Source organism: Myripristis murdjan, chromosome 6 (assembly GCF_902150065.1).
Source record: "Myripristis murdjan chromosome 6, fMyrMur1.1, whole genome shotgun sequence".
NCBI classification, from domain to species: Eukaryota; Metazoa; Chordata; class Actinopteri; order Holocentriformes; family Holocentridae; genus Myripristis; species Myripristis murdjan.
Genome location: NC_043985.1, coordinates 19,126,401 through 19,144,564, shown reverse-complemented (window position 1 = coordinate 19,144,564; position 18,164 = coordinate 19,126,401). Strand labels below are relative to the sequence as shown.

At 44.0% G+C, this 18,164-nt stretch overlaps 1 protein-coding gene across 2 annotated transcripts in view; it reads left to right on the top strand.

Annotated features, from left to right (window-relative positions):
• roraa (RAR-related orphan receptor A, paralog a) overlaps positions 1-18,164 on the top strand; it is a 177,637-nt gene that overhangs the window by 146,700 nt on the left and 12,773 nt on the right. For both annotated transcript variants that reach the window (XM_030053264.1, XM_030053265.1), the window contains 2 exons: positions 15,070-15,155; positions 16,653-16,794. In XM_030053264.1, coding sequence (XP_029909124.1) covers positions 15,070-15,155; positions 16,653-16,794 — 228 coding nt within the window. The remainder of the gene's footprint in view (positions 1-15,069; positions 15,156-16,652; positions 16,795-18,164) is intronic.

Genomic DNA, 18,164 nt, shown 5'->3' with positions numbered 1-18,164 from the left:
ACGATTCTTTTCTTCTGTCTCACAATAGTAAGGTGCAAATTAATAGCATGAAGTTCTCATTTAAAATGTGAAGTAATTAACTGACATGCCTTCAGTTTTGAGCCTAGTCTGCTTTTGACATGTGGAAGCATTTTCTGTGAGGAATTTTGCCGTATTGCATTGTACTGTATTTCTTGGATGCCTATGTTTTCATGCTGAACAAGGGAATTTTTCCTCACACTGTAGCGGTTTTTGGCTTTCATACAGCTCCTCGCAAAGGGCACAAAGGTAGTAACAACCATAGATTATAGTTTAACACTGAGGTCAAGTCCGATTCTATAACAGTTCACTTGAGCTCAGGGTTGGTCATCTAAGCACAGGATTGAGAGCACACAGGGTCGTGGCATGAGCTGGGTTTATGTATTGGGTTACCTGAGTGCAGGAGTCAGACCTCATCCCGGCACGGTGTCATAGCCCACCGAGAGCATGCTATATATGTTTTTGTATGTGAGCACGAGACATAAAAGCGGGCAGGAAGGCAGGCAGACAGCTGCCTCTCCTGGCCTGGCCAAGTGAACAGAGCCCAGTCCCCAGATGTCCCTCTCACTTCTCTTACATAACGTACTGCTGGAGGTCAACTGGGTATTGGGACGGTGGGAATACAGTTATGCACCGGAGCACTGTTTACAGTAGAACAATCGGACTGCTGTGTGGGGCAAACAATAGTTCCCCCCCCTGCTATTTGTTATGAGCATTGCAGAAAATACATATTTTTTTGTTTGTTTGTTACTTAGTTTGCACTCAATATTGAAAAAAAAGCTAAAGATGAGAGGGTTTTTTGAATATAAGGAAAACAAGACTGACATGAGTATGAATCATTCTGTCCTTCATGTCTCTGCCCACATCCAGTCGGTTGTTATGTTCTTTGGACCTTGTCGTGTCTTGAGAACATAATGCATTTCTGTTATCTAATCAAGTTTGTGCAGTCTAACCACCACCGCTGGTTAGAAAGGTCTAATTTGACGTTAGTGAAGGTGCTGTGATTTACACCTCTGTCTGATGAGGAGAGGCTGGAGGATCTATTAGTGTCCATCTAGATTACATCAGCCAAAGCACTGACACCAGCCCCGCAGTCCACCGCCAGCTCATTGATTAAGAACAATTTGCAATGGGCTTATGTAACTGGCCCTTTGCATGAGTTACTATTTGGAAGACAATGTTGCTATTCTCAACCATGAGTGACAAGCAGGGCCATATCAGGATACAGCAAAAAAAAAAAAAAAAAAAAGATTTCTCTTGCCAGACAGAAATTACTTAATGAAATAAAAGCTGCCAAGATTAAACCGTACATTGGTAGAAACAGACTTTTTTATTCAGTGACTCACCTTGCTAAATGGAGATTGAATAATGTAGAAACAACCGTCAAGGATGGGCAATGCAGAGTAGTTACATGATGGTGTCATAACATACAGCACAAGAGGATTTGATCATTCAGAAAAGTAATAAAAAGACATCTCACTGTCCAATTAATAAGAAGAAAAACAACCTCATGTTTCAGCACGCTCATACCCTTCCACGTGATTTTTTGTGAAGTTTTCAAGGCATGGCAATTATTGACAAGGCATGTGAAATACCAAATTTAAATTGTGGTTTGGAAGTCTCCATGGCCGTTCAGTTAACTCTCTTTAAACCCCCTTAGGTTTTGATAAGGGAAAAAGGAACGTCAATCAGGCAAACTAATGGGAATGTGCGTTTTGTAATTCACTCAAAGGGAATGGCAAATTGAAAAGAGTTTGCAACCTTTTAACACACTCACACACACCAGCGCTGACAGTCAAGCTCCATTATCTGACAGCTGGAGAGGTTAAAAATAACTGTGCTCGCAGCAAATTAGACGTATCATTTGGCTTCTAAGTGAGAGATGAATCTTTGTGTGGATGCTCCTGCCATGCCGTGACACAGGGGCAATATATCAGACTGTGTTTGCCTGTCTTTCTCATAAACTCCAAATGGAATTGTAAACAGATGAAGCAATTTTACACCAAGTGTATTCTCTCTGAGTCGCTCCTATGCTACAGTCAGAGGCTCAGCTACCATAGACATATACATTACTGCCCCATGCACTCTCAAGCCAAAGTACATAAATCATAATTTGGCTGCCTGCAGGGTTATTGCTATCGCTCAGAGCCAATCCTCGAAGCATGTTACTTTTTTATCTAACGATAAATCTGATGTTATTGCACATATGTGTGGAGGACTTCTCAAGATCCCACCGCCTGTTATTTCTCTGCTTTGGCACATGCATGTAGGAGCATTCACACATAAGTCCACATACACATGCATAAACACATAAACACATGTAGCTACATACACCAACGGCTATATGAATCTTGATTCTGCCTGTCACAGTCAGGTTTTCCATGACGTTGAATAGCACCCTGTCCACTTATGTATGCACTTTATGTCAGGTGTCGGAAGGTGAGGTGTCAGTTCCCATTTAGCATGGTAAGGGAAGTGTAACTGTAGGATCCTTGTTACAGTAAGGTAAGTAAAGAGATTTCCATGGGAGGCTTAGGTGACAGCCGAGGTGTAGCGTTGCCTCTAAATACCTAACAACATCATTGTTAATTCATAGCTATTTAATCACTTACCAGAGTAAGTGCAGGAAGGATGATTTTTGTGTCATGTTGTCTCACAAGGTAATCTCTTGTATTTCCATGCTTAAGACCCATGCTCTGCATTTGTTACTGACTACATGTATCTGCCTTCAATCCTGGAGTTTTAAGATGAGTTTTAAGTCTGCATATTTACTGAGCTCAGCCTGACATTGACTCAGTCTACTTGACATGATGTATCTCATCCAGCTTAACTGACAGATATTGATGTGATACAAGGATAAACACAGTAGATTGATGGAATTAAAGCCCACCCTATTGTTCCCATGCTGTGCATCACTGACACATGTGAGACTCATGTCTCTCATTAGAGAAAATAAATGCTTCGGGCATCCTCCCTGCAAAAGCATCAAGTTTGCGTGTGTGTGTGTGTGTGTACGAGAGAGTATCTGTGTATATGTGTGTGTATGTGTGTGTGTGCATGCACTTGTGCACAAGTGTGTGTGGGAAGCTATCGCAGTTGTTTTCCCTCTATAATCTCCCCCCTCCTTGCACAATGGATTTAGCCTGGCCTTGAATGGGAGAGAGTTCAAATTGCTGCTGATTCTACACAGAGAACTGTGCACCCAATTGACGGAGCCCTGGACATGTGATTGTATTAAACGCAGGGGCAAGACATTGATTATTTAATTAACTTTCAATTATTGCTTGTGAAAAGGACAGACTCACAACTACAAGCGTAGCTATGCTCCATTATTTAAGCATGTTTGATTTTATCCCCCTTAGCAATTCCCCCTGCCTCTTATATGATGCATCTAAGCCACCAAAGAAATCTAATCTTTACTATGCGAAAAAGGAAGCTTTCTCCACTTTACGTGCACAGCAGGCACTTGGCTGCGCATCTAAATTTTAGGAAGCCAGTGTTAACTCTATATTTGGATTCCACTGGAGTGGATTAAGGATTCTTTACTGCAAACCCACGGGATTCTCAGACACATAAAAGAGGAGGCTGTTTGCATCCATGCTATACAAATAATTGCAGGTTTCAAATCGAGTGTAATTTCAAGCACCAGCTATAAGGGAGAGTGTGGGCTTTGATGTACAAATCCACAATTCATGGGGGATTAGCACCCCAAAGGTTAGCAGTTGCTAATTACAGGAGATTGGTTATACATATCTAACAAGGCAAGAAGACAGCCTTAATAAATGTGAGGATTCATCAGGAACAAGGATAAGCAGCTGTGATAAGCGGACATGTATTTGAGTCATCATGGATTGATACCCTGTAATGCCCTTCTTCATACAGTGGATAGAACAGAGCAATGTCTTTTCTATTGTCATCATAAACAGTACGTGGGATATAAGATTTTTATGATACGTTTTTGAAGGCAGATTTTTTGCAATCATATAAATTAACCTCTCCAATATTCTTCCTGTGTCTCTCACTGCAGCAATTTCTCTTTTACTGTATTTTGCTTGCAGCATTCAGTGCTGCATTACCATAATCCTTGGTTCCCTTCCACAAACCACCATTGGCTAAATGAATCTATTATTTTTGCCTGGAGCACAAAAGATGCAACAAAATGCAATGCATTGAAGAGAATGAAACCTCTGATAAGCCACACACTTTCTCTGTAGTAGCCCGTCTGAAAGAGACTTTTCACGCACAGTTGGAGGAGCATCATTGGACTTGACCTTTCATTAATCTGAGCATTGTCATTTTAAAATGTGGTATCGATATCGAAACATTTCCAGGAAAAAACATCATCTAGCGCTGCATGTAGTCTTTCAGTCAAGCCCCAGCTCAGTGGCACTCCCTGTCGTTGACTCCCCCGACTGACTACAGCAGACCTGGCCAATGTGGCCTGTTTTCATATGGCCCTAAATTAAACATGTCCGAGCCAAGGCAGGCACTTGCTCTGCCGCGGGAAACGCTTTTTCATCTCCTAATGAATGTGCCTGAGGGGGTCCCACAGGGGGCTCCACTTCACCCCTCATTAGGCAGGGTGCTGCCTCTGCCTTCATGCTGAGGAGCAACCTCCTGGAGTGGGGCCTCCCACTTCATCTCAATGTCCCACGCTCCCCTGCCCTGGACCACTGGACTGGACTGCTCTCTCTCTCTCTATCCACCCCCCCTCACCCCACACCCCCCAAACCACCACAACCCCACCCCCCACCCCTCATCACAAAGCAGCTACTCTGATAGTTTCAGACCAGGGATGATGGGAGATGAGGGGATGGTCCGTGCTCCTAATGTCATTTTAATGGCCTTGTTTGGTCCGTACTGGGCATAATTTATTGCTACATACTTTTAATGTCTTCCTAGATGCCGACTCGCCTGTCTTTTTCAAAACAACCAAAAGATTTTTTTTTTTCTTCGGCTTGTAATGAAGAACAGGTGGACAGAGTCATCAGGATTGCATTGAGATCTCAACTTTCTCCAACCATGCTGTCTTCATTAGCGTCTCTGACAGGCATGTACATTGGGTCAGGCGCTGAGGGCTTCAGGCTGAGTGCCGTGGCCTTGGCTAGCAGGAAGGAGTGAAGAGCTGGTGCACTGTGGAGGACCCTGTGTCCTGCTCTGGCTCAGTAGTTCCCTCCCAGCACAGCGCTGCATATACCCACTCTCAAGTGGAAAATATTGACAGCTTCCTGTCATTAATGAAGCAACAAAGCACAGACGATTCCTGGTTGTTTTGAGGCAGCATGGAGAGAGAAAGGGATTTGCTGGCTGTCAGCTGACTCCAAGAGCCTTTGCATGGTAGCAGAATGGGCTGAAGAGCTGATTGTTATTCCAGGGCTTTTGGGATGTGTTTATGCAATCATTAATCTTGGCACTTGTTTATTTGCCTGGGATTAGAGCACCGCCGCACATTCACCGGCAGTCAGTGAAGCTGGTTCACCAAAAGGTAGCAGCAAGCGTTTGGGCCCTCCACTATAAGCAAAGCGGGCAAGGAGGGAAGCATGCTTTGCGCATGGCTGCTTAATCCTGCCATGTTAAACAAAACCAGGCCAGTGTTTGTAGGACTATGAAAACAGTGGTGCAGGGGGAATGTGCCTCACACGCTGTAAGCAGTCTGTGAACTCTGTGTGGCAGTAGACACTCCTCGTGCTCCCCTGTCGTCTAGGAATGCCTTTCATACGGTCTGTTAGAACTGGAGGAGAGGGAGCACCAAAGTACAGTTGCTCTGCATTGAATGTAGAGAGAGGTTATTACCCGTCTTACTGTACTCGGTCGCCATTCTTAAGTCTAAATTACAACTTGCTTGCTGACATTGGAATGTGGATTAATGTGTACAAGGATGTTAATAAAGTGACATAGAAGTGGTGTGGGACTCAAGCAATCCATTCCCATTCACCGCCTCAGTCTAGTTATCAGTGTACTGATACTGCCAGGAGCAAAATGAAATAAACAGATTGATTTTTTTTTTAAATGCCTTGCAGATTTCATCACAAGTAAATATTTAACATGGTAGCAATCATAAAACTTCACTTTAATCATTTTGCACATTTAGCACTATGAAAGATAAATGATGCATGATGGAAATGTTCACAGTCACTTATTAAGACACTAATAGCCAAGGGCACAGTATATGGATTAGATAATGTCTCGCTCACACTTTAATTTGCTCCCTGCACCTGGAAAAGAGGACCAGATCTTTGAAGGCCAAGTAGCAGCAGTGTGTGTGTGTGTGTGTCTGTGTGTATGCGCATGTGTGTACTTAAACACAAATAGGGCTTACGTGAGGGGAAAACAAAAGTGGTCCAGGTAACAGCAGAGAGACTGAGCCCAGTGAAACAGGCTGTTTGAGAAAGCTCTCCCTCTCGGGCCCCATGACACTGGTGATCTGCGGAAAGGTTGGGTGCCTCTAGTTTCAGCTCTATCAGTCTCTGGATCTGTGAGCAGCAGGATTCAGTATCCCAGCTAATGTAACAAGGCTCATTTGTCTCAATCACACGTCCCTGGAAGTATCGGCTGGCCATTGATGTCATTCATCTTCCCTGTCCTTGCCTGTTCTTTCTCAGCTGATGAAAATTCAAGACCTTCAAGCTGAATGGCAGAGGTTGTGTAAAACTGCTCATCAGCCCAGCCATAAAAACTGTTGAGTAACGGAGGTGCAGTGTGGTGCGTTCACTGTCGCAGCACAGAGACAATAACTTCTGAGGTCTCATTAAAGGCAGACATGCTTGCAGATCTTCTGGCATCTTACCTTTTAATGTTAAGATTCAATCTGACAATTCCTCAGCACATTGTCCTCATACGGTGGTAAGAGTGTATGCTTTTATCTCAGCTCTTCTAAAAGCACTTTTTTTGTCCGCCGCCTCAATACATATCTTAGCAGCAGCAGACAGATTTGGCAACCTTAGGGTCTAGCACAGTCAAAGCATGTTATTTAACAGATATGACTGTTAGCAGTATGGCACTTAAAGATTTTATAATTGTGGTTATTATTGTTATTAATTTATTTTTAGCTTTGATTTAACAGAGGCTTTAAACCATGGTGAACAATAAATAAAGTAAGATATTTGAGTGGGGAAAAATGTTGCCACCATGTTATGAGCAGGCTATTTCTAGCACAGATCATGTTTACATGCATTCATAGCATATTTCATCAATGCATCTGCAATACAGAAGACTTCAGCTTCAGTAAATGACACGTTTCACTCCACAATAAGAAATCCATCATTTGAAACCAGTGAAACATGTTCTGACATAATGATTGATTGCACAAAACAAAAACAGAGTATTGTACTTTTCAAAGGATAGTTGGTAGTGTAAGTCCTTGATTGACAACAGACTTTTACACACTGGATCCTCTTCATTTTAAAAATATTGAATGATGACCTTCATGTGACAGTTTTGTTTTTGTTTGGTTGTTTTTCCAAAATTGATTTAAAGCGTTTTGGAATAGAAAACTTCACTTGATCCATTAGCACGTGTGCTGCTCCCCCCCTCACAAAGCTGGGTTCATTTGATGTCAGCTCCAGTGGAAATAGTGACGCTTGCCATTACTGGAGGATCACGTTGAGCCTCTCTCTTCGATGGAGCAAATCAAGATCATGATTACTATCTGGCCCACGCAGTCAGTCAGCTTTGTCTGGAAACATGTTTTCCTAAGGAGACCGCAGAGGGACAATTACTGTCAGCTGAAGTATTCAGCCTGCTCTCCATGTGTGTTCTGGCTCTGTGCCTCTGACCCACTGACCCTGAGCATCAGCGTGAGCCGGGACGTCCAGCCTCCCTCCTCTCCACCATAACTGAAGGACAGACTTGTAAATGTTTCCATGGGCCAAGTTAGAATAGTCACAGTTGCACACTATGCAAGCGCACACTTTGCAAATATGTAAAACGCATACTGATATGCAGCATATACACTATATTATATTCTGTCACGCCACTGGCAAAGACCACGCAGGAAATTGTATGGATGTAACTTTTGATTTCTTTGTGTGAAAAGGTAGAAAGATCATATTCAAAACCCCACAGCTGAATCCTGGTTGTCTTACAGAAATGCATACTAATACAGCAATTACAGGAGGAAGGAAGTTGTACAGTGTGGCAGTAGCAAATTCCCTGGTGCAATGGAACAAGGCTCTTTGTTGTTATGTAAAGGTTTCTGCGTGTAATTGCAGTGGATGTTTTGAAGGATTCATTATTTATATATTCCTGTGTATTTCTAAGGCAGGCTGCTAGGCTGCCGTCCCTACAGGGAGATGGGGGCTGAGAGGTGCTTAACTAAGGCACTGTACCAAAATCAAGGCTTTAACCATTGCCTGCTTAGCTCAAGTGGACAGACAAGGTTCAAAAGCAGCACATGATCCTGCCTGAAATCTTAGAATTCAAACAGTACCACCACAACAGCTCCTGCACCAGTCAATCAATTGGTCCTGTGTGATTTCAGCCTCAGTGATTTTGAGTTTTGGAACATCCCAGTGCCTTGGCGCACAGTATATGAGAGCAGCAAACAATGCACAAGCAAGGATAGTCTGAACACAAACTGAGGTGTTATAGCAGTTTTTTTTTTGTTTTTTTTTTTGCATTAAAACATGCATGTCATTATAACAGGAGATGTGTCATATTTCATTTGCAGTTTCTTCATAAGAAGGACTGAAAACCAAATTATCTAAATAGTTAGACAAAGCATGTAAATATTTGCCACACACATTTTTATTCAGCTTTCATGGCTCTCTGTGACTAACTAGGGGCTGGTAGAATACATACATGAGTGCTGTCTGCAGATTGTGTTTTGCCATCAGAGTACATTTGTGTTCTTTTCGCTCGCTCGCTCGCTCTCTCTCTCTCTGTCTCTCTCTGTCTCTCTCTCCCTCACTCACACACACACACACACACATACGCACAGGAGGTGTGCCCCATGGCACTAGCGTCCCCAGCACCAGGGCACAACTTCACCTGTCACTACAGTCACAGACAAGAAGGGATAGGTGGGGGGAAGATGGATGGAGGGAGGTAAGGAGCGATGGGGAAAGAGATTTGAGCTCAGGTGGGGCAGACAAGGGAGGGGAGAAGAGCGCCGCACACATGCTACCCTTCACGGTGCTCGTCTGCTCAGTAAACCCAGGCTTTTGTTGTTTCCCCTAGAGTGCAGGCGTGCAGACTCCCAGTCAGGAAGCTCGTCAATCTTTGCCACAGCAACACATAAATTAGTGCCCAAATTACTGTTACTCTGGTGGAGAAAAAGACATGGAGAGAGATGTCTTATGCTGCGGTTGGGGAATACATCTTCCCCTCTCCTGCTCCCCCGCATAGATGGTGTCAGAATGCACTTCAATAAGACAGTCAAGTAAATACAGGGAGAGACATGAAGAGAGAAATGCTGCTGTGTTGTATAGGCATGTGGAATTGGGCAGTGCTGAAATATTAATAGGCCTCACACACACACAAACAAACACAAAGATGTACGCATGAGTTCATCCACAAAGCAGCCCAGGGCTATGGTCCAGACCTGAGCTTTAGCAAAGTCATTGCACTGCTATAGAGGAATAACAGGGGAAGGTTTATAGGGCCCGTCTTCTGAAACGGAAATATCTCTTCAAATATAGCTGGTCTCTGGTGATGGGTTACCACAGCTTAGGCTGCTAAATGATGGGAGAGAATTAGAAAGAAGAGGCATAGAGATATCAAAATGTGTCAATTATGTCTTTCCTTCCTCTAATCCCTCTGGTCAAAATATTTTTGATGACTTCAGCATGTTTGTAGGTTGAATGGGAGCTGTTTAAAGCGATGATACAGTGTTCCGGTCTGCAGGTGAATTTCTGTGCATTGCAGTGGTTTTCTTTGTGCTATAAACAAGCAAATGCCATCAGAACAGCTCCATGGTAATATGCCAACAGCCTCCGATCCCTAAACAAATAACACATTTATACTATTCAGCTTGTGTCCTTTGCCGCTGACATTCAAATAACCTTTCTTCTGCTGCATAAATGGGAATAAAAAAGTATTGTGTTCTGCAACTTCACATGACAGTAGTGCCCTGGCAGATGAAAAGAGGCAGAATTCTGATTCCAGCTCTTGTTAGGCTGTCACTTTCTCTACAGCTAGATCTGACTGTCATGGGTATCTGTTTAGAGAAGACTCTGTTTATCAACCTACAGCTGATCTCTACCACCAAAACATAAAGTTTATGTAGCACCATAAATTGCTGCAAATAATGATAGAGGGCCTTTGCTTACTGCCAGCAAATCAAGTGATACTGTCTTTACTTCTGACCGTGTGTAAATATAAGAAAACCTGCTTTTTTATAGCAGCCACAGAAGCAGGTATATGACTGTCCTCAACGTTTGTTTGATTGTGGTGTAAAATGTTTGGAGGAGATTTTAATAAAACAGTTTGTTTGGTGGGAAGAGGTATTGTTAATCTGCTCATAATGCTGTACACTGTCCAGTTGCTTACATAATCTCTGACATGAGCCCACTGGCTTGCGTCACTCGGTCATTGACAGCTGTCAACACAGCACAGCCATCTCTCTCTCACACACACACACACACACACACACACACACACACACACACACCACCACCACTACCACTACCCTCTTCACACAGAAAAAAATGAGTAAAAACACCACTTTGTTACTCTGCTAAATAAGCTCTCTAAAGAATCATCGTTGTCCCATCCACTGCATCTTTTCATTTGTTTTTCCTCCAGTCGCCTCGAAAGCATGTTTATATTTCTATATATTTACTTATTCATACCTCATTATGTATAGTATATGAGCCGGGCCCAATGAAATGCCTGTGCATATATAAGCCTACAGTAAGTTTCAGACCTCATTTACTGTGCACATCTATCATGAATGATCAGTCCATGAGAAAATGATTTAATGGTCCAATCGAGTAATGGGTTAAGCTCTCAGCATTATGACGATGGCCTGGACATGGGTCTGTAATGTAAGGGATAATCTTAATCCTTCAGCGTTATGTCAGTAGTCCAAGGGTTCAGTGGGAACAGCCAGGAGATTTTGACTAGTGATTTTCCATGTTTGCACCAAGCCTGTAGATTTTTTTTGTTTTTGTTTTTGTTTTTGTTTTGTTTTATATTGCATGCATTGAGCGCATGCTTAAAAATAAAATGCTTAAAAATATGTGTCGTATTATTCTAACATGATGTCATTCGAAAGAAAAAAAAAAAAACTGCCAATGTTCATGTTTATACATGACAAGATTTATGCCCACTACAGCAGCCACAAATAGCCTGCCCACCTCAGTGTACTGTATATTGTTTGCATTCCATCAAGATTTTACACCACATAGTCACTACTACAGTATCAGCATTTCTAAATATTTCACAGATATTCAATATATTTCTCAGCATCACACTTTTTCCCATCTTGGGAACGGTGCTCTACAGCTTTAAATGAAGCATTTGCAAGGCATAGGGGGAAACATTCTGTCTGACAGTGGCTGCCTATGTGTTGCTTATAATAAAATGAACTATGACAAGGCCCTGTAAGCTGTTAGCCTGCGTATGGCAAAATGTTGTGGGTGTTCACATTTGACTGTCACTTTCCAGGTCTTTGATAACGTGGTGCATTTTTAGCAAGGTTGATCTCAGGGCTGTGGAGAAGACAGTGAAGGGCACTGGGGGTACGTGTAGAGGCCTCGCTCTCCCCGTTGTACATGCACTCTGAGTGACACATCATCCCCTCAAAGGGCCTGCTAGTGTGGTGAATCAGTGTCCTTGAACTGCTCAGCCGCAGACAGACAAAGAACAAGCTTTAACATTAGGCTACACTGTCTCCTCTCTCTACCATGCCCATTGTCCAGGAAACCCACGCCAGGCTTCAGTGCTGCACACAAGACAGTCATGAGCCGCTGTCCGGCTCTTGCGGTAATGTGCGTGGTGTGATTGTGCTGCAGTGTGATTCACACATAATCTTGGCGTCTCAGCAGGTCTCTTTGAAGTGGCCTGTGTGCGGAGGCCATCTCACAGTGCTGTGAGGAGCGACAGGCTGCTGGGATGGGCTTTAGCATGGCTGCCCGTCTAACTGTGCCTGGCTTTGATGTCATAAACAGAGCAGGCAGGGCTGGCTGGCAGGCAAGCGGGCAGGCAGGGAGGCAGGCAGGCGCGGTGAATGGGATCAGTGGCAGTGCGCTGGTCAAGCTCAAGCGAGCCAGCAGCTGCCTGTTTCACACCAAGAGGCAGTTAACACCACAGCTCATGTCAATAGATATTGACTTCCAGATTGGGAGTGCTTATAAGCACAGGCCTTTTTGTTTGACTGGCTCCCCTGTGTGAATTCAGTTTAAATCATTCTCAGTGTCTGAAGTGCAGCTTAGGGGCCCCAGGACCAGTCACTCAAGAGGACAGCTTGCACAGTCATACCAGTTATACAAATATTGATTTAGACTGATGGCGTAGGTTACTTCATGGTGTATTTGATCTTCATTCTGTCATTACTCAGTATTTGTTCTCTCTGACCCCCTCTCCACATCTTTTTGAAAGCAGCTTATTCCACTGTGGAAATAAGTATAGATTCAGACTAAGGTCTTTTTTCACACAAGAAACTACAGAGCCTGCCTCAGCCGGTCTAAAGACAAACCCTTTTTACTGGTGAGTGCACTGAGCATCCAGGGGCTTGTGTAGCAGTGGAGTGAGAGGGTGTTAGCTGGTGAGGCTGTGTGCACTCAGGGTCTTCCTGCTGCAGATAGGGCTTTGTGAGGCATGCTTGTGTGTGTATGCCCTGCCCGGCCTGGCACCCCCGCGTCTCCACTCCCACTGCTTTCACCTGATGTGGCACAGCCTCTGTCAGGCCTGAGCGAGCGCCCAGCCAGCTCTGCTTCTTCAGGAGAGATGAAGGCATCTCACAGCTATGCTGTGGGGGTGGGGAAGCTAGCAGCAGCCCAAGCCTACAGCTATCAGAGGCTAGAGCTCAGAGCCAAAAGCCTGTGGGCTGGAGAGGGTGGGTGGAAGCTTGGCTCAGCTTGGCAAGACACCCATAGTCACAGCCCTGTACTGCCACCTAATGGCTAGGGCCAGTCACTACAGCCCTTAGCACACCATAACCACAGCTAGTCATAATTACAGCACGCTTCAGTTGTTGTGAGTGCATGTCAGAACAAATTATGTAAGTAATGAGGCTGAAAATGCTAAAGGAGTCGAAACACACTGCACTGCTAATGCTCATGCGGGGAGAACACAAAAACAAACAATAGAGTGCACCCATACAGAGATAGACCTAACCGAAATAACAAGCAACTGTGCACAGTAAGGAAAAGATTAATTATAAATTAACCCTCTCAGTTAGGTTGTCAAAGCTTGCCTCCTGCCTGGATTTCACTCTAATCCGGGCCGACGAGGTGCACTGCCCTCCATTGTATGTGAGAATCCATAATCACAGGAGGTGTTGTCTGGAGGAGAATTAATTGTGCATGTTCCACCACTCCCCTTTGTTCATTTTACTGAAATGTAGGCTAATTCCATGTAAACATGGCCAGTCTTGTTGACTCCAGCAGTGCTAGGAGAGCAGACACAGATTCCTGAATGAATGGAGTGTGGCTCCAGGGTTAGTGGATTAGAGGCTCTGTGTTAAGGGCCTCCCCTGGGCATGCCTCAGGGACAAGGACATTATCCACATGACACAACACAGGCTCCCAGGCAGCTGATTAAAATGGGCAGGGATCTCTGGATTGAACCCCAGTAAAAGTACTTTTGATGTGATCAAACTGGTTTAAAGGCCGTGGTTGTTAAGGTGTACCAGGGATATGTAGAGCTCCACGACTTGGAAGATACATTAGGCCCTAGAGTAGACTGATAGGCCTGGCTAGAGGGGGAGGCTGATGTAATACACTGACATAGTGATTTTTTAAAAATTATTATTATCATTTTTATTGTATCTCATTAAGCCAAAATCTTAACATTTCTCCCTTAATTGGAATGGACCTGTACTGCAATAGCTGTTTGTGCACGGATTGGCTGGCTGCATGGCTGGCTTGAGAAAACCATTATATCGTGAGGAAACATCCCGCAGTGATCTTTCCTCGATTTAGATCAGATAGCTGAGTTCGTCTGGCGCTGCAGTGCACTGTTGGGATGGCGGGACTGAGATGTTGGAGATGTGGAGGAGGCTGTGAGATAGAGATCTCTGGAGGGGAGGGGGGGAGGGAGAAAAGAGAGAAGGAGCGAGAGGGGGAGGGAGGTGGAGAGAGATGTAGCATCAGTGGCTGCAGTGATAAAACTGAGAGCAGTGGGACAAGCTGGGAGTTCTGTGCCTCTGATGCCTGTGTGTTCTGTTGTGTTGTGTTGCGTTGTGTTGCCCTGTGGTCTGCTCCTGAAGAGAAGGCCAACGATGGATGAGGCCTGTCCTCTCTGTGCTTTTGTCCTCTATGGCTGGTGAATCACAGGCCTGTCAACAGCACAACACTATAGCCCCCACTGAACATTTTCTCCACAGCATATACACTTACACAAGCACCCACACACTAACACACACACTCACACACACACTCACACACAATCTCTGCCACCACTCTCGCCAGCACAGTGGGTATGTTATGATTCTTTGTGGCCATAGTGGATTTACTACTGAGGTTTTTAAGGTTTTGAAGTTTAAGAGACTACATGAAGTCAAGTTTTCCAACAGGGAATAAGTCCACTCATGTGGCTGAATGAGGCTTTGTCATTCTACAAGGCTAGTATTACCACTAGCGTGGTGCATTAGGGTTTGTGGGTAGCTGGGGCTTTTCCTTATGTAAGTTGTGCTTAGGATGCAAATTGACACCATGTTTACATTGGCTGCTTGTGAGGACTTAAAATGGCCTCCTTCACACACACAACTCTGTAAATATTCAGTTAATGCTCTGTGGAAGTGAGGATTCAAAGCCACCGGATGAGATGTTTTTAGAAGCACAGTGCTCTTTCATGTACCAACATGGATCCATGGTGAGAGTGTTGTACAGTGACTTGTGACAGCAAAATGTTGATTTTTTTTTCTTCGTTTCCTTTTCTTCTTTCCAGCTCAAATCGAAATAATTCCTTGCAAGATCTGTGGAGACAAATCATCAGGCATCCATTACGGTGTGATAACATGTGAAGGCTGTAAGGTAAGCACCAAGAGACTGAACTTGTGATTGTCAAGGGAAGTGGAGTGTGTGTGTGTGTGTGTGTGTGTGTGTGTGTGTGTGTGTAGGGGTGGGAGAGGGGGGTGGGGGGCAGAGAAAGGGAAGACAGAAAACTGAGGAAGTAAAGAAAGTTGCTTGCTTGGAAAAACATTTGAAAATGTTGCTGAAGTTTTTAGAAGATTTGGAGAGGGACTACGAAGTGTAAACACACAGAGCATGATCATTAAAGTGGTCAAGCACCACAGAGGACATCATAGAAAACCACAATTAGTAGGACAAAGTTATTCCTCTGCCTTGCACTGCCTTTCCCTCCCAGGGACATGTCTTTTCACTGTTTTTGCTTTTGCTGCAGCCTGCTCTTCTTGAAATAAAATGATCAAAAGGGGAGTGCTTTGAATTATAGCAGATTGTTGGCTGTTTGCTACAGTGTGTCGCTTCCATTGAAGCCGCCTTTTGTACTGTTTCAAATGCACCAGCCATTCACAGTGAGGGGAATTTTGTGCTTAGAGTGTATTCTTGTCCCTGTGCTTGTCACCAGGCGCATCATTAGCATTCCTCAGCCAGCCTGCACCTTTGCTGTTTGCTCCCGTGTGTGTCTGTGCGTGTCTGTGTGTGTGTTTGTATGTGTGTGTGTGTGTGTTTGTGTGTGTGGGAGAGAGAGAGAGAAAAAGAGAGAGAGAGAGGCTCCTTTCAGCTGTTCTTCCTAGTGTTGCTCTCTCTCACACAGGAGTTGGGAGAAACAAAACACTAAAGAATAAACTGCTGAAATGTATCTTTAATGATTGCTAATTAGTCCAGGCAGAGAGGCCTTTAATGATATGTGCGAGTACAAGAGTTTGGACCATAAATCATAGCATTATTAAAGAGTGCTGCTTGTCACCGGCAGTTATAGCCTGCTTCCATAATGGCTTCCATTATAAAGCAACTTGGCAGCTGTCAGCTGTTTTCTTGTAATTAAACAGCCAATGAGCAGCTAATTAAGACATATGTGTATGGAGCAGTAGAGTGGGGCATGTTAATGATGTGCTGGAATCAATTCATTAAGTCAAAGGATGAGGAATCCAATCGGTGTGCATGCACCATCCTTTAGCACTGCACATGCCAGCCCTGTGTTAATCAACACTAATAACCCCACTGAAGGAAAATACCATCCACTGTTATCATTCGTACCCAAACACACTACCCTTGTGCTGTACACATGCTACAACACAGCACTCTTTGAAATGCCCAACATCACAATGATACAGATGGGAAAATAGCACCATGGCAGCATTATTATCCTAAATTGTTTGCCAGCAAAAACAAATCTCCAGTAGGACTAGAGTAAATTGCTATCAATCTCCACCATTGCCAGTAATGAATTTTGTCAGCACTGAAACACTATAAAGATGTGAAATGATCTCCAGTCCCGGAACATTTTCCACCCACGGCGCTTCATCCAATAACCCAAGGTATTTTCCATGCCCATTTCCCATGCAGGGCTTCTTCAGGAGGAGTCAGCAGAGCAATGCAGCCTACTCCTGCCCTCGCCAGAAGAACTGCCTGATCGACCGTACCAGCCGCAACCGCTGCCAGCACTGCCGGCTTCAGAAGTGCCTGGCAGTGGGCATGTCACGAGATGGTAAGCACTTGATAGATATTGAAGAGTCAATATTGTTGTAGGATGGCTGCAACAGGATGGCACAGTGAGTAAGGACAGCCAAACCTGGGTTCAGGCCTCCTTGTAGGCAAGCATCTGCTCTCTTGAAGTGTGTTTGAGCTTAAGCTCCAGGGACGCTGTTCTGCCACTGACAATGCACTCTGTCCTCCCTGTGGAGGCGGGTGAGCGAAGACAGGACTTCCTCATGGGGATCCACAGAGTATCACATTGTCATTCTTATCATAACTAATATTTGATACTATATGAGATGGTCAAAAAAAAAACACTCCTGGAATCATACTGAAACTCATGTGCCTGTCAACTCCTAAGACTTCAACTCTTATTGGCCTTCTAGTTGTCAGTGTGCAGTGTATGTCCTAATTTCTCCATTGCCCAGTTTAGGGCTGAGTTTATTGGCTGCATCTTAATTGATTGTGATGACATCCTCGTGGATAGACAAAGGATGTCACAAAAATTGATACTTAGGTACCAAGTCAATACCTGTGTTGTTAGTATCGGTAGTATTGACAGAACTGGATCCATCACTCTGTCACTCAGTGCTGTTTTTCTAAAGCAACCTTAGCCTGTATGTTTAAATATTTAGCATTTAAAATAGCAGTCATGGCTTCAGGATTGCAAATCAAAATGAGAGCACATAATCACACCATTATATTTATTGTCACGGCAGGACTTTTCATGCAGTTCCTCTAATTTGAAGGATTTTTTTCTGGGGTGTTTTTTTTTCTGCTTGAAGTCTAAAGGTTAGTGGTGCCCCGTGTAACCTAGTGTCCTAATGTTACCTATGTTTAAATAAATGAAACACATAAAATTTCTGTTTATTTGTTAATGTGCATCCAGAGGGTTTTTTTTTTTTTTTTTTTTTTTTTTTGTAAATTAAAGTGTATGTGCTGAATAGGATTTCTGGTTTTGGTGTAGTATCCAGTCAGGTATCGCGAGTGGGGGCATTTCACTGTTGTTGGTATCAACCACTGTTACCAAAATTCTGTACTGTGACATCCCATGGAGAAATGCATGCAAAAACTCACAACCAGACAAACATAACGAGCACAATGCCCCTCTGCAGGCACATTGTAAATATATCTCAAATATTGTCTGCAAAGAAAACTGAAGTACTGTCAGGGATCATATTTTAAAATCAAGGGAGATGGTGGGGCGATGGATAGACATGTCAAGAAACTCGTGCTATAATAACATGCTGAGGGGTGCCCCGGTGGCTCATCTGGTGGAGCGCGTGCCACTTGTTAATGCTGAGTCCTGACCACGGCATCCTGGGTTTGAATCCCACCTCGGGCCCTTTGCTGCATGCCATCCCCTCTCTCTCCCCAGCTTTT